The sequence below is a fragment of the Bombina bombina genome, chromosome 1 (genome assembly GCF_027579735.1).
Source record: "Bombina bombina isolate aBomBom1 chromosome 1, aBomBom1.pri, whole genome shotgun sequence".
NCBI lineage: Eukaryota > Metazoa > Chordata > Amphibia > Anura > Bombinatoridae > Bombina > Bombina bombina.
This window is the reverse complement of record NC_069499.1, coordinates 869,350,848-869,367,532: the sequence shown is the minus strand read 5'-3', so window position 1 is coordinate 869,367,532 and position 16,685 is coordinate 869,350,848. Positions and strand designations below refer to the sequence as shown.

Genomic DNA, 16,685 nt, shown 5'->3' with positions numbered 1-16,685 from the left:
TACCTTTCTCTTCAGCGACGCAGGATCGGCGATCGCCCGCTTCTCATGCTGTACTTTCACAGCAATGGTGAAACTGGTTTCCTCCAATCACGGCGTGGCCTCACGAGATGGACGCTCTGGGGGGAAGCCATGATTGGAGGAAGCCGGTTTTGTCATTGGTGACGTAAGTACAGAGGAGCTGCGGGCGGGGGACCACCGATCCGGCTTTGCTGAAGAGAAAGGTAAGTATTTGTAAAAATACGCTGCAATGTAAACTTTCATGAATGAAAGTGCCCCTGTTTTTAATAGTATTTTTAAAAATCCAGGCATCAATTCATGAAAGTTTACATTCAGTTTAACAGAGGATTCTAAGAGGAAGAAAAAGATAAACACTAAAAATACAAAACCTCGCTCTAATTGACAATTAATAATTATAATATCAATAATCCTAATATCAAGTAAGAAAGAGAGGGAGAAAACCAATCTTTTAAAGGGACATGAAACCCAACATTTTTCTTTCATGATTCACATAGAACATACATTTTAGACACAATGCCAATTTACTTCTATTACCAAATTTGCTTAATTCTCTTGTTCGTCATTTGCTAATGAAGCAGCAATGTACTAATGGGAACTAGCTGAACACATTCACAAGAGACAAATGTGTACAGGCACCAATCAGCAGCTAGTTCCCAATAATCTAGGATATGTACATAATTTTTTTTTCAACAATGGATGGCAAGAGAACAAAGTACATTTGAAAATAGAAGCAAATTTAAAAGTGTCTTAAAATGACATGCTCTACCTGAATCATGCAAATTTAATTTTGACTTTCCTATCCCTTTAAGCTCACCTACAATACAAATGTAATACCATAAAACCTATACATGATGTGTTAAAGGAGAAAAAAAAGAGAAAAATATTAAAGGGACCTGAAAGTTTTTCGTTCATGATTCAGATAGAGAATACAATTTTAATTTTTTTTTTTTACTTCTATTATCAAATTTGCTTTATTCACATATTGTTCTTTGTTGAAGCAATATCTAGATAGGTAGTGTGCAGATGTCTGGAGCACTACATGATAGGAAATGGTGCTGCCATTTAGTGCTCTTGCTAATGTATAACACTGCTGCCATATAGTGACACTGCTCTTTCCTGGATTCACTCCTATCTTTCTCAGATATTTTTCTGTGTCATTTGCCGGCGTCTCCTCCTCTCCAATGCCTCTGTCTGTTGGAATACCTCAAAGATCTGTTCTGGGTCCTCTACTCTTCTCCATTTATACTTCTTCACTGGGTAAACTTATCAGCAGTTATGGCTTCAAATATCACCTCTATGCTGATGACACCCAGATCTACCTCTCCACCCCTGCTCTCTCTCCCTCTGTCCTTTCTCATGTCAGCGACTGCTTATCTGGTATTTCTTCCTGGATGGCCTCTCACCACCTAAAGATTAACATGTCCAAGACTGAGCTCCTTCTTATCCCCCCTCAAGCTCTAAGCCGACTTCAGACTTCTCTATCCCTATTGACGGCATCACCATTTTCCCATCGCCCCAAGTCCGCTGCCTCAGAGTTACACTTGACTCAAATCTATCCTTCGTCCCCCATATCCAGTCGATTTCTACATCCTGCTGCAACCATCTATGCAATATTTCCAAGATTCGATCTTTTCTGGTCGCTAACACTACAAAGCAAATAATCCGCTCCCTTGTTATTTCCCGACTTGACTACTGCAATAACCTACTTACTGGCCTTCCTCTTTCCCGCCTCTCCCCCTCTAATCCATCCTAAATGCCTCTGCCAGGCTGATCCACCTTTCCCGTCGCTCTGCATCTGCTGCACCTCTCTGCGAGTCCCTTCATTGGCTCCCCATACACAGCAGAATTCAATTCAAAATTCTCACCCTTGCATACGAAGCGCTCACCAACACCACTCCCCTCTACCTATCCTCTCTAATCAACAAGTATACTCCAGCCCGCCCACTAAGATCCAACAATGACCTGCTCCTTGCGTCTGCGACTATCTCCTCTTCTCATGCTAGACTGCAGGACTTCTGTCGTGCAGCACCTACCCTCTGGAACACTCCGTCGTGCTGTCAGGCTTTGCCCTAATCTTTCTTCCTTTAAATGCTCTCGGAAGACTTTTCTGTTCAGGGAAGCCGACCACCCAACTCAATAATATTTCTCTTACCTAACAACATTTCCCTCATTCAATCTTGCAGTCCTCACCTCCTGTTTCTCAACCTCCTACCCTTCTAGATTGTAAGTTCCCACGGGAATAGGGCCCTCAATTCCTCCTGTATGTGTTTGTAAATTTTATCCTGTCTCCTACAAGTTTTATATTATTGTTTTATTTAAATTAACTGTATCCATGGACAGCACTGCGGAATATGATGGCGCTTCGTAAATAAAGTATAATAATAATAATAGTAGTACTGGCGACATGTGCACGCTCCTGGACTTTCATCCCAGCCTTTCAACAAAGGATAACAAGAAAACTAAGAATTTTTTATAATAGAAGTAAATTGGAAAGTTGTTTAAAATTGTATGTTCTATCTGAATCATGAAAAAAAAAATTGTTTTATGTTCCCTTTTAATTCTTTAAAAATTAAAGTGATTTATAAAGTGTTTTTGTTAAATATATATTTTTATTAATAATTCAATAAGGCTTTAAATGGCCATCATAGGGAAAACATTACATGCTCTAATTTGAGATGTAATTTTAGCACTAGCAACCCTGCAACTCTGTGTTTATTTATGGGTTATAGGTTAAACGCACAAAGTACTGATCAGGAGCCGCAGAAACTGCTCTCTATTAGACCCAATCAGCAGCGGCCATCACACAACCCAGCTGCAGCTGTAATTGTTTTGACTATACTGGCCCTTTAAGAACTGTAAACTTTACATCTAAATGTGTAGCCAGTATCTCCTGAAGACGGGACGTATTTACTTGTATGATATGTTTTGCTATTTGTCTTCTAGAGAATGTCAACCTTTGTCATGCAAAGCATGGCCTTCATTCAGTATTCCTCTCCTATTCCTGGAGCCCAGCTTTACATTAATGGGGATCTGAAACTTCAGCAACGGCAGCCGCTTAATCACCAGGGACTGGATACAAGATACAATGTAATTACTATATTTTGAAAAATGAATTTATTGAAAAGTTCTCTTACACTATTTGTAAAAGCACTTGGTACTTAGCTTATAGAATGTAAGCTCTTCAGAAAAGTATACTATTTCTTCTGTATCAATTTGTCTTGTTGAAGGGATAGAAAGGTCAAAAATTAAATTTATAGTGGAAGAAAATAAAATATACAAGTATGCATTACCACTACTATCTTAAATAGGGCTAAAGCCAATTGTGTGCAATTTTAAACAGTGCTGATCAGATCAAGAAGTCAAACTTAAATCTCTCAAAAGATACAATCAATTTTTACAAAATCTCAGAATCACTGACAATACAAACTGTGATGACAGTACTGTATGCGATATACCAACAATTAAAGAGCAATATAATTTTTTTTTTAAATTATTAGTTATTTGTAGAGTGCCAACAGATTTCACAGCGCTATAAACATAGACGGTATACACGGTAACATTTATAGGGATTAAATGGGTAGGGAGCCCTGCCAAGAGTCGCACAAGGTAATATTTATATGGATCAAATGGGTAGAGGGCCCTGCCCAGAGTTGCACTGTTGTAGGCAGCTCTTATGAAGGGGATCTGCAAACAGTTGGGCTCTTAGGCTTACATGCTAAGGGGATTCATGGTGGATAGCAATGGAGGAGATGAACTGGTATTAGGAAAGGTTAGTATAGGTTGTATGCATCCCTGAATAGTAGATTCTTTAGGGAGCGCTTGAAGCTTTCCAAACTAGGGGAGAGTTATGTGGAGCGAGGCAGAGAGTTCCACAAGAGCTAGTTTGGAGAAGTCCTCTAAACGGGAATGTGAGGAGGTAACGAGAGGAGGAGAGTAGGAGGTTGTGATCAAAGCGAAGGGGACGGGAGGGAGTGTATATCTGGAGACGAGGTCTGAGATATAGGGGGAGCAGTGCAGTTGAGGGCCTTGTATGTCAGTCAGAATTTTGTGTTTAATCCTGGAGGCAAGAGGAAGCCAGTGAAGGAATTGGCAGAGGGGTGCAGCAGATGAAGAGTGACGTGTAAGGAAGATGAGCCTGGCAGAGGCATTCATTATGGATTGTAAAGGAGCTAGCCTGCAGCTAGGGAGACCAGAGAGGATGGAGTTGCAGTAGTCGAGGCGGGAAAGGATGAGAGAGTGGATTAAAATCTTAGTTGTGTCTTGTGTAAGGAAATGTCTAATTTTAGAGATGTTTTTAAGGTGGAAGCTGCAGGATTTAGCCAAGGACTGAATGTGAGGAGTGAAAGAAAGATCGGAGTCAAATGTGACCCCAAGACATTGGGCATGCGGGCTAAGGGTAATGAGTTGTCGACAGTTATAGAGAGATGTAGGGTGGAGATTTTAGAAGAAGGAGAAAATAAGGAGCTAAGTTTTGGAGAGATTTAGCTTAAGGTAGTGAGAGGACATTCAGGAAAAGATGTGAGAGATACAGTTAGTGACACAGGTTAACAAGGAAGAAGATAGATCTGGTGCAGGGACGTAGATTTGTGTGTCATCTGCATACAAATGATATTGAAACCCGTGGGACTTTATTAAGAAACCTAATGATGAAGTGTAGATTGAGAAGAGAAGGGGACCGAGGACAGAGCCTTGCGCTACCCCAACAGAAAGTGGTGACAGGGCAGAGGTAGCCCCAGAGAAGGCTACACCAAAGGTACGGTTAGACAGGTAGAAAGATAACCACGACAGGGCTGTGTCACAAATGCTGAAGGATTGGAGCAAAAGAGGGTGGTCAACAGTTTTAAAGGCTGCAGACAGATCATGGAGAATAGGAAGAGATAAGTGGCATCTGGATTTTGCTGTAAGTAGGTCATTGGTAACCCCAACGATTGCTGTCTCTGTAGAGTCAAGGGGGCGAAATCCAGATTGCAGTGGGTCAAGGAGGGAGTTTAATGTAAGGAACTGGGATAGGCGTGCATATAACAGCTTTTCAAGAAGCTTTGAGGCAAGAAGGAGTAGGGAAATAGGGCGGTAGTTGGATGGGGAGGTTGGATCGAGAGAAGGTTTTTTGAAGATAGGTGTGACCAGTGCATGTTTTAGAGATAAGGGAAATATATTGGTGCAGATGGAGGGGTTATAAATGTGTGTGAGTATAGGGGTAAGTGGAGAAGAGAGGGAGGGGCGTTAGCTGTGAGGGGATGGGGTCGAGGGGACAGGTAGTGAGGTGAGAGCACAGTATAAGTGCAGAAACGTCTTCCTCAGTAACAGAGGCAAAAGAGCTAAATATATGGCTATGTGGGTTTTGGTTGATTGCAAGCTTTTGAGGGGGTGAGAGACTAGAAGTATGTTAGGAGCTGATTTAGTTTCTGATGGAATCAATTTTGTTATTGAAATGGCTGGCAAAATCTTGAGCTGACAGAGAAGTTGTATTAGGAAGTGGGGGAGGGCGGAGAAGAGTATTGAAAGTTGGAGAACAGATGTTTTGGGTTTGAATAAAGAGTTGAGATAAGAGTAGAAAAGTAATGTTGCTTATAAAGATTAAGGGCAGAGTAGTAGTAGTAGTTCAAGATGAACTTATAGTGAAGAAAGTCAGCTGAACTCCGTGATTTTCTCCAGTGCCGCTCATCAGTACGGGAACATCTGATTAGGTACCGTGTCAGAGGAGTATGCCAGGGCTCAGGGTGAGTGTGTGATTTCCGAGCTATGGTAGGAGGGGCCAGATTGTCAAGGGACCGATGTAAGGGTGGAATTATAGTGGCAGATTGGTCAGGGCAGGAAAAGGAGATGGATGGATGAGAGGGGAAGTTCGAGAGAACTAGCAAGATGTTGCTGATCTAAGGACATAATGCTTCTATGAAGTTTGATGTGAGGGGTAGAAGGAGGGAGAGTTGTAGGAACGGATGAGATGTTGCAAGTGAGGAGATGGTGGTCAGAAAAAGGAAAAGGGGAGTTTGTGAAGTCTGAAATAGTGCACTGATAGCTAAAGATCAGATCAAGGGAGTGACCAACCTTGTGAGTGGGAGAGTCCAACCTTGTGAGTGGGAGAATCAGTCCATTGTGACAGACTGAAAGATGAAGTGAGTTGCAGAAGCTGTTTTGCAGAGGAGGCAGTGGCATTGTCAAGAGGGATGTTGAAGTCGCCAAGAATGAGGGCAGGGGTGTCTGAGGAAAGGAAATAAGGTAGCCAGGCAGCAAAGTGATCTAGAAATTGAATTGAGGAGCCAGGGGGGCACTATATGACTGCAACACATACAGAGAGAGGGGAGAATAAGCGAATCATGTGGGTTTCAAATGAGGTAAATGTGAGGTGTAACAATAATGAAAACAGCACTGTGTGTGCCTGGCCAGCTTTTCATTATCCTGCCCCTTCTTCAGGTGTCACACTAGCAGGATAACATTGGGGGACAGATTTTTCTGTGAATATTTTTTTATTTGTAAATGGTTACTCCATACTCACTGTTGTCTTTGCGTCTTATATTATTTTTGTCCTATATTGGGCAATGCAGACGTGCTATACATGTAAAAAAATACTTTCATACTCCCTTTTATAAGATGGCACTGACCTTTTGCTCAGTCAAATTAAGGCAAAACCATTGATAAACATTTAATGGGACTTGAAACCCATAGGTTTTCTTTCATGTTACAGATAGAGAACACCGTTTTAAAAATAAGTTTCCAATTTTACTTCTATTAACAAATTTCCTTTGTTCCTTTTGTTATTCTTTGTTGAAGAGATATCTAGATAGGTAGGTAACATGCACGTGCCTGGAGCACTACATAACAGGAAATAGTGTTGCCATCTAGTGCTCTTGCTAATGTATAACATTGTAGCAAAACTACTGCCATATAGAGCTGCAGACACATGCACACGCCTGAGCTTACACCCCTGCTTTTCAACAAAGGATAACACAAAAACGAAGATTATTTATTTTATATACGTAACTTGGAAATTTGTTTTAAATTATATGTTCTATCTCAATAACGAAAGAAAAGTTTTGGGTTTCCTATCCCTTTCATTTTTAACCCATAGAGATAGCACACAGATCCCTTTCCAGTTTCTTGGTGCATGGTACATACAGTATGTTTATTCTGTCATGTTTGCTGCTGTCCTTGGCTTGGCTGCTCATTGGTCTGAAACATATAGAAGTTGTTTTGTAATGAGAAGGGAACAACAAGTTGAATATACATATTTATACTATAATATCATGGCAGAATTTACATATCCGTCTCATACTCACAGGTATCTGTGATCAATGGAACAAGCCCTTTTGCCAGTGCATATGAACTCACAAATATTGTGTCATCCTATCAGGAGAGAAACAGTAAGTCATTAGTACAGTAAGATTGTTGTATTTGGTCAGTAAATAGCATGCTATGACTTTACAAATGCCTGACTGAATTTTTTTTTGGTTTTGTAGTCACTACAGTCCTTTATGATCCCAGCCCAGTTTGGCTTGTTGGAAGAGCTACGTCAGATCCATTTGTGATTACTGCAAATATCCGGTATCCTGTGGAATCTATATCATATCCTTTTATTGCTACTGAACTTCATTTTGTCCTCCCTAGAATTTGTGGTCTTCTACATACAGGTTTGCTGAATCTTCAAGAGTAAATTGTTCCTTAATAATCATTTGCTTAGTTTATCCATCAGGGAATGGGAGTTGTGAATCATTTACACAATCAGGAGTGGAAGTCACACAATGGCTGGTCATTGTCTTCTCCAAAACAGACAGCTGCGGTAAAACACATAGCTATCTAGGTCAGTAATACAAAAATGAAATCCCTAATAAATAAGATTTCTGTCTATGTATTTCGGCGTCCACTTGTCTCCTCCCTAAACAATCTTCAGTTTTCCAGCGTTTGCCTCTTTTCCAAGGCAAACGCCTCAGGTAAAAGAAACCAACATATAGTGTAGTTTACAGACAGAAAGAGAAGCGCTCTACCAGGAATGAACAACAGCTTAGTAGCCTGTTATATGGCGAGTTACCACCTAGGAGCAGCTTCTTTTAGCCCAATTGTGCTTTTCACAGAGAAGAACTTTCCTGAAGTACATCTGTCTGATCTGGGTTCCTGTAATGTTTCCCTACCGCATTACGTTTTCCTACCTACGGCCACGCCTACAATAAACTTGCAAATATTCTTTGCACACATGCGCTCACTGCCACAGTCGACAAATATTACAGAACACTGTTCACAATTTGGGCACTAGCTTGGGACATCAAAATACTGTTGTCAAGAAAAGGCTTCCTACAACTGTTATTAAATTCTGTATATTCAATATTATTATACTGATTTCTTTGATTAAAGGAGTGAACGTATTTCAATAAAGCAGACATAATATAAGTAGTTACAAACATTTGCTTTCATGATGAAACGCTAATACATGCCTATTTTGTAACTATTTATATTATGTCTGCTTTATTGAAATACGTTCACTCCTTTAATCAAAGAAATCAGTATAATAATATTGAATATACAGAATAAAATAACATAGTTGTAGGAAGCCTGATGTCCCCAGCTAGTGCCAAAATGGTGGACGGTGTTCTATAATGTTTGCCAACTGTAGCAGTGAGCGCATGCATACAAAGGGTATTTGCAAGTTTATTGTAGGAGTGGCCATAAGCTCTACGTAGGTAGGAAAACATAACGCGGTAGGGAAACATTACAGAACACCGGCCTAACAAGGTCAGTCCAGTCCCAAAATGCCAGGCAATCCCCCTATGAACAAAAAATGTGACAACCATGATCTTTTCGGCCTTCTTTGAGCCTCGTCAGTGAGGTGCAGTGTTTAACTTCAAAAGGATATTAAGTGGAAAGTACTAACAGAATGCTTGTATCTGCAATAGTACAACTTGCAACACATTAGGATGGAAATACATATTTTACACACTTTTTATTAAAAACAGTTAAAAGGCTTCCAAAGGCTCATGACTTATAGAATATAGTTACACAGGAGTCCGGAACCGCACACAGATATTATTTCTAAAATTGGCAGCGGGAAACCAAGAAGCTGGCAAAAATAAATGCAGTTTACAAGGTGCCTGCAGAACATAAAGATTCATAACCAGAAGAGATTGTCTATGAACACTGGAGCTAAAGTGGTAACCAAGGATGTGGTGCAATGTGCACATGGGACATGCTGTGGAACTCAGCTGGTGAGAGAATCCTACACCTGAGAAGTCATCCCCTGACAGTTTTGAGCTCTGACTTCTACACCTTTTTGCAAATTCTGTCTGAGGAACAAAGTGTCCAAATAAGCTACTTTGACAAGCGCAGTCTCAATGGCTTTTATCAGTGACTGGCAGAACTCTCTACACAGCCTACTACTGTCTGTGTGCCCGGCTCTTCTACAACCCATAATGCATTACGTGCTAATGCTGCCCACAATGCTTTGCAGTACCTCAAGATCATTCAAGGGAGCATGAAAGTGAGGGTGGAGGGGGCAAGAACTGCTGCCCTATTCTTGTATCAAGGAAGCAAATAACACTACAGTGTTATCCTATTTATGCAATACAAGGACTCGGGTATCATTTGGTATTAAACTCTCTACAAGTAAGTTGAAGGAGCTTTACATTTTAAGCCTACTAAATTCTAGTATGAGTCAGAGCATGAAGACACAGGATTTGCATTGTTGAAATGATAGTAAGTTGATCCTCTGCTGCTGAAAGGACGATTTCCTTCGAACTGTAAAACACCATTCTTGCTGCAGATATTTTTCTTATGTATAGATTTAAAGCTAAATCCAAGAGTGGGGTTTTCAAATGGGTACTCCTATGAATAACCCACATTATTACAGTGAGGCCTCAAGGGATGCACCTGATACTTCAGTAGTTAAGTCTCCCACATACCCTATCATTCCGAGACAGTCCCGTTCAACCAAATTATTTTAAGACATAAATAAATGAAAGCAAAAAAAAGGAGCCCTTTAACTGTTTTTAATGAAATGTGTGTTGCACGCTGTACTCTGGCAGAGCTTACTGGATATTGTTGAACTGTGACAAGCATTCTGTTAGTACTTTCCACTTTATATACTTTTTGAAGCTATGGGCCAGATATCGAGTGGATCGCTATTTAATTCTCACACTTGAGCGTCGACTGCGCTAGAAGTAAGCTTTTTGTAAGCTTCGGGTTGCGCTCTTATTAGTTGAAAGTAAACTGTTTTCACTTGCACGCTAACCTGACGAGCGCAAAAAGCCGAACTTAGGATATTGCGTGCGCGTTCACGTAGTTCCCCATAACTGTCAATGGTGCAAAAAAGTGGGGGGAAAAAGCATAATACCTAACTAGCACCAAAAACCCAATCGCATATTATCATGTGCACTAACCTGATATGATATATTGATATATACGGATATATATATATATATATATATATATATAGGAATATCTATTTATAAATACATAGAACATATTCTGCTATGTGCAGAACATTGGAACGTGATGTATTTACAGTAAATACACAGTATGTTTTTACAGGTTTTCATCTACTAAACTGCAAATGTCTATTTATGTATACATATCTGTTTGTGTTTTATATGTGTATATATGTCTGTAAATACATATATACACGTAGAAATACATGGAAATGTCACCTCATTAAAGAACGCACTGTGCCGTGGGAGGCTGGAAGCACCGAGTTAGGGATATACTTTCCTTGCAGATAGAGGGGAATTTTAATGCAGTTTTTTTGGAAATTATGGCAAAACCTAATGTTTATTTTTAGTAATGGTAAATCCTAGCCGCTTGGTTTTTTTTTTTTTTTTTGTTTTTTTAGAGAATATTTTTTTTAAACTGTTATTTATGAGTGTAACTGTATTTGTGATGTGTTTTATAACACTTTTTAGCTTTGGGAAACGGTTAACCAGAGTTCTGAGGATGCATCATTCTATCTTAAATTGTGATTGCGCTCAAGCGATCAAATTTTCTTTCAACTCTTAATACCAGCAGTAAACCCCTTTTCTCCAACATTGGTGTGTCCGGTCCACGGCGTCATCCTTACTTGTGGGAATATCTCTTCCCCAACAGGAAATGGCAAAGAGTCCCAGCAAAGCTGGCCATATAGTCCCTCCTAGGCTCAGCCCACCCCAGTCATTCTCTTTGCCGTTGCACAGGCAACATCTCCACGGAGATGGTTAAGAGTTTTTTGGTGTTTAAATGTAGTTTTTTATTCTTCTATCAAGTGTTTGTTATTTTAAAATAGTGCTGGTATGTACTATTTACTCTGAAACAGAAAAGGATGAAGATTTCTGTTTGTGAGAGGAAGATGATTTTAGCAGACAGTAACTAAAATCGATTGCTGTTTCCACATAGGACTGTTGAGATGAAGTAACTTCAGTTGGGGGAAACAGTTAGCAGACTTTTCTGCTTAAGGTATGACTAGCCATATTTCTAACAAGACTGTGTAATGCTGGAAGGCTGTCATTTCCCCTCATGGGGACCGGTAAGCCATTTTCTTAGTCAAACAAACAGAATAAAGGGCTTAATATGGGCTATAAAACTGGTAGACACTTTTATGGGCTAAATCGATTGCTTTATTTGGGCATTTTATTCATGTTTATGCTGATAATTCACATTTATAAACTTGGGGAACGTTTATTAACGGCAGGCACTATGTTAGACACCTTTTCCAGTCAGGGAGGGCCTTCCCAGTTGTAGGCTGAGCCTCATTTTCGCGCCATTACTGCGCAGTTGTTTTTGAGAGCAAGACATGCAGATGCATGTGTGAGGATCTGAAAGTAGCTGGAAAAGTTTCTAGAAGGCGTCACTTGGTATCGTATTCCCCTCTGGGCTTGGTTAGGTCTCAGCAAAGGCTATAGCTGGGACTGTATAGGGGTTAAATTTGTAAACGGCTCCGGTTCCATTATTTTAAGGGTTAAAGCTCTGAAATTTGGTGTGCAATACTCTTAATGCTTTAAGACACTGTGGTGAAATTTAAAATTTAAAGAGACAGTAACGGTTTTGTTTTAAAACGTTTTTTGTGCTTTATTGACAAGTTTAAGCCTGTTTAACATGTCTGTGCCTTCGGATAAGCTATGTTCTATATGTATGAAAGCCAATGTGTCTCCTCATTTAAATTTGTGTGATAATTGTGCCATAGCATCCAAACAAAGTAAGGACAGTACTGCCACAGATAATGAAATTGCCCAAGATGATTCCTCAGATGAGGGGAGTAAACAGGATACTACATCATCTCCTACTGTGTCTACACCAGTTTTGCCCACGCAGGAGGCCCCTAGTACATCTAGCGCGCCAATGCTTATTACCATGCAACAATTGACGGCTGTCATTTTATCCAAAATGCCTACATATCAGAGAAAGCGCGATTGCTCTGTTTTAAACACTGAAGAGCAGGAGGGCGCTGATGATAATTGTTCTGTCATACCCTCACACCAATCTGAAGTGGCCATGAGGGAGGTTTTGTCAGATGGGGAAATTTCAGATTCAGGAAAAATTTCTCAACAAGCTGAACCTGATGTTGTGACATTTAAATTTAAATTAGAACATCTCCGCGCACTGCTTAAGGAGGTGTTATCTACTCTGGATGATTTTGACAACTTGGTCATTCCAGAGAAATTATGCAAGATGGACAAGTTCCTAGAGGTTCCAGTGCACCCCGACGCTTTTCCTATACCCAAGCGGGTGGCGGACATAGTGAATAAGGAGTGGGAAAAGCCCGGCATACCTTTTGTCCCCCCCCCCCTATATTTAAGAAATTATTTCTTATGGTCGACCCCAGAAAGGACTTATGGCAGACAGTCCCTAAGGTCGAGGGGGCAGTTTCTACTCTAAACAAACGCACTACTATTCCTATCAAGGACAGTTGTGCTTTCAAAGATCCTATGGATAAAAAATTGGAGGGTTTGCTTAAGAAGATTTTTGTACAGCAAGGTTACCTTCTACAACCCATTTCGTGCATTGTTCCTGTCACTACAGCAGCGTGGTTCTGGTTTGAGGAACTAGAAAAGTCGCTCAGTAGAGAGACTCCATATGAGGAGGTTATGGACAGAGTTCACGCACTTAAGTTGGCTAACTCTTTTATTTTAGATGCCGCTTTGCAATTAGCTAGATTAGCGGCGAAAAATTCAGGGTTTGCAATCGTGGCGCGCAGAGCGCTTTGGCTAAAGTCTTGGTCAGCGGATGAGTCATCCAAGACAAAATTGCTTAACATCCCTTTCAAAGGTAAAACTCTATTTGGACCAGAATTGAAAGAGATTATCTCAGACATCACTGGGGGAAAGGGCCACGCCCTTCCACAAGATAGGCCTTTCAAGGCCAAGAATAAGTCTAATTTTCGTTCCTTTCGCAATTTCAGGAACGGACCGGCCTCTAATTCTGCATCCTCTAAGCAAGAGGGTAATGCCTCACAACCCAAACCAGCCTGGAAACCGATGCAAGGCTGGAACAAGGGTAAGCAGGCCAAGAAGCCTGCTGCTGCTAACAAAACAGCATGAAGGAGTAGCCCCCGATCCGGGACCGGATCTAGTAGGGGGCAGACTCTCTCTCTTTGCTCAGGCTTGGGCAAGAGATGTTCAGGATCCCTGGGCGCTAGAAATAGTTTCTCAGGGTTATCTCCTGGAATTCAGGGAACTACCCCCAAGGGGAAGGTTCCACATGTCTCACTTATCCTTAAACCAAATAAAGAGACAGGCGTTCTTACATTGTGTAGAAGACCTGTTAAAGATGGGAGTGATACACCCAGTTCCAATAAAGGAACAAGGAATGGGATTTTATTCCAATCTGTTCGTAGTTCCCAAAAAAGAGGGAACTTTCAGACCAATTTTGGATTTGAAGATCCTAAACAAATTTCTCAGGGTACCATCGTTCAAGATGGAAACCATTCGAACGATTCTACCCACTATCCAGGAAGGTCAATTTATGACTACCGTGGATCTAAAGGATGCGTACCTACATATTCCTATCCACAAAGAACATCATCAGTTCCTAAGGTTCGCCTTTCTGGACAAACATTACCAGTTTGTGGCCCTCCCATTCGGGTTAGCCACTGCTCCAAGGATTTTCACAAAGGTACTAGGGTCCCTTCTAGCGGTTCTAAGACCGAGGGGCATTGCAGTAGTACCTTACTTGGACGACATTCTAATACAAGCGTTGTCCCTGTCAACAGCAAAGGCTCATACAGACATCGTTCTGGCCTTTCTCAGATCACACGGATGGAAGGTGAACATAGAAAAAAGTTCTCTGTCTCCGTCAACAAGAGTTCCCTTCTTGGGAACAATAATAGATTCCTTAGAAATTAGGATTTTTCTGACAGAGGTCAGAAAGTCAAAACTTCTAAGCACTTGTCAAGTTCTTCATTCTGTTCCACGTCCTTCCATAGCGCAGTGCATGGAAGTAGTAGGGTTGATGGTTGCAGCAATGGACATAGTTCCTTTTGCACAAATTCATCTAAGACCATTACAACTGTGCATGCTCAAACAGTGGAATGGGGACTATACAGACTTGTCTCCAATGATTCAAGTAGATCAGAAGACCAGAGATTCACTCCGTTGGTGGCTGACCCTGGACCATCTATCCCAGGGAATGAAAAACAAAAGTAGCAGACGCACCACAAAGTCCTTATGCAGAGGTTCTCTTTATTGTCACAAACTGGGAGCCAGGAAAGTAGAACAACGTTTCGGGCTACAAACCCTTATTCATGTTCATAACTTGTACATCACACATAATCACCTTAAATACCTACAACCAGGTAAAACCACACCTTTTTAATTTAACCCTTTACAAGGCACAAAGAAGGCCTGTCATAATGACCTCTAGTGGTTTATACCTGAAAATACATATTTTTCACCACATTTATTTAAAAACATTTTTTTTAATAAAAAATACAAAGTTAAAAAGCATTTAACAGATGTCATAGCAAGATATTATACAAAGAATTCAAAAAGCCAGAGAAACAAGGATTATCACATAACTCTTAGTATTTGTCAGATCCTTCCTTTTTTCTCTGCTCACTGCCCCTTTAATGAATGCACCTGCCTATTTAAGACACACCTTTGCCTCTCTTCTATGCTGGATTATCTGCAATTCTCAGTGAACTGTGTGTGAAACTGAGCCAATCCGGCTCCACCTAAATTTCTCCAGCATCTCAGAGCGGCACTCTCGCTCTCGCTACTAACCGCAGCTTGTACTTTCGGCTTGTCTCAGACCAGTATCGGCTGCTACCCGCTGACGTCATCAGCTACCGCCTGGAGCCATTCTCACACAGCTCCACGCTGCAAGCCGCAACCTCCGCGGTCTCTCATTTAACTTTGCACACCTCTGTTTCCAGAACTGATTATCAGGTCGTATGTTTACCAATACTATTACTTGATACCTTATTTTACATTCGCTTCAGTATCTACTTTGATCAATATCTCACTGATTATCTGGACAGTATTATTGCATGAACCTGAACTTTAACCCTGCCTAATTAGTTTACTGCAGACTACAGTGTTTGTAGGATAAAACTATCTAGTTGGCAAATATTAACACAGATAGGTTAACCTAGCAAAAGTCTTATTCTGTTAACCAACCTGTAACACTATACATATTTTTTGTCAATTCCTATAATAATTGCTATAAGAAATCCTGTATGTTTCGCTTCCCATAGTGAACAAACAAACAAGAAATATAATTATAACAGTATAATCCAGCCCCTAAATACAGGTATAGCACTATGGATATGACAGAAATTGCAAACCAAATTGCCACTTTAACTCAACGTATGGATTCTGTAAATTTAACTCTCAGAGATGTGCAAACTGAAAATCAGGTGCTCAAAGATTGCCTTAGAGATATGTATACTGCTAAAACTGCACATTCAGAAGCACATCCTGAACCACAGGTGTCTTTTCCTGACAAATTTAGTGGTAATAGAGCAATGTTTAAGGAATTTAGAAATGCTTGTCTTTTGATGTTTGAACTAAAACCCAGAACTTATAGCACTGATAGAATTAAGGTGTTGACTACTATCTCTTATTTAAGGGGTGAACCCCGTGTCTGGGCGGATAGTTTGTTTGAAAATCAGAATCCCATTCTAAACTCTATACAGGATTTTCTAAAGGCTCTATCCTCACTATATGAAGATCCTTTTAAACAGGAATCTGCCGAATCCTCTCTCAGGGCCTTCAGACAGGGCAGACAACCCGTAGAAAATTATATATCACAATTTAAAATCTATGCAATTGAATCAAAGTGGAATGAACCCTCGCTTAGACATCAGTTCAGGATTGGGCTATCAGAAGACATCAAAGATGAGCTCTCCCGTACTGGTGTACCAGAGCATTTGGAGGATCTCTTCACACATTGTACTACAATTGATAGGCGTATAAGGGAACGCAAACAAGAGAGGGCAAACACCCCAACCTCATACAAGAGACAGAATACTCCACCAGTACCCTCTAGGGATAATGAGACTCCAATGGATATTGGATTTATCAGAGGTCCTTTATCACCTGAGGAGAAGGGCAGAAGACGCACTCATCGTCTGTGTATGTACTGCGCTGCCCCTGAGCATGACCTGACAGCTTGTCCTCTCTTAAAAAAGACAAAAAACGGTAAGACTTCTTCAACATTTCTTAGTCTTTCACTAAACAGACCAAAACAACCACATATTTCTATGTCTTTTACTTTAC

General features: G+C 40.6%; 1 protein-coding gene across 1 annotated transcript in view; it reads left to right on the top strand.

Annotated features, from left to right (window-relative positions):
- Positions 1–16,685, top strand: part of TMEM231 (transmembrane protein 231) — a 77,411-nt gene that overhangs the window by 32,393 nt on the left and 28,333 nt on the right. Inside the window, exons 5-7 of the mRNA XM_053699522.1 lie at positions 2,962–3,105; positions 7,298–7,379; positions 7,476–7,581. Of these exons, the coding sequence (XP_053555497.1) occupies positions 2,962–3,105; positions 7,298–7,379; positions 7,476–7,581 (332 nt within the window). The remainder of the gene's footprint in view (positions 1–2,961; positions 3,106–7,297; positions 7,380–7,475; positions 7,582–16,685) is intronic.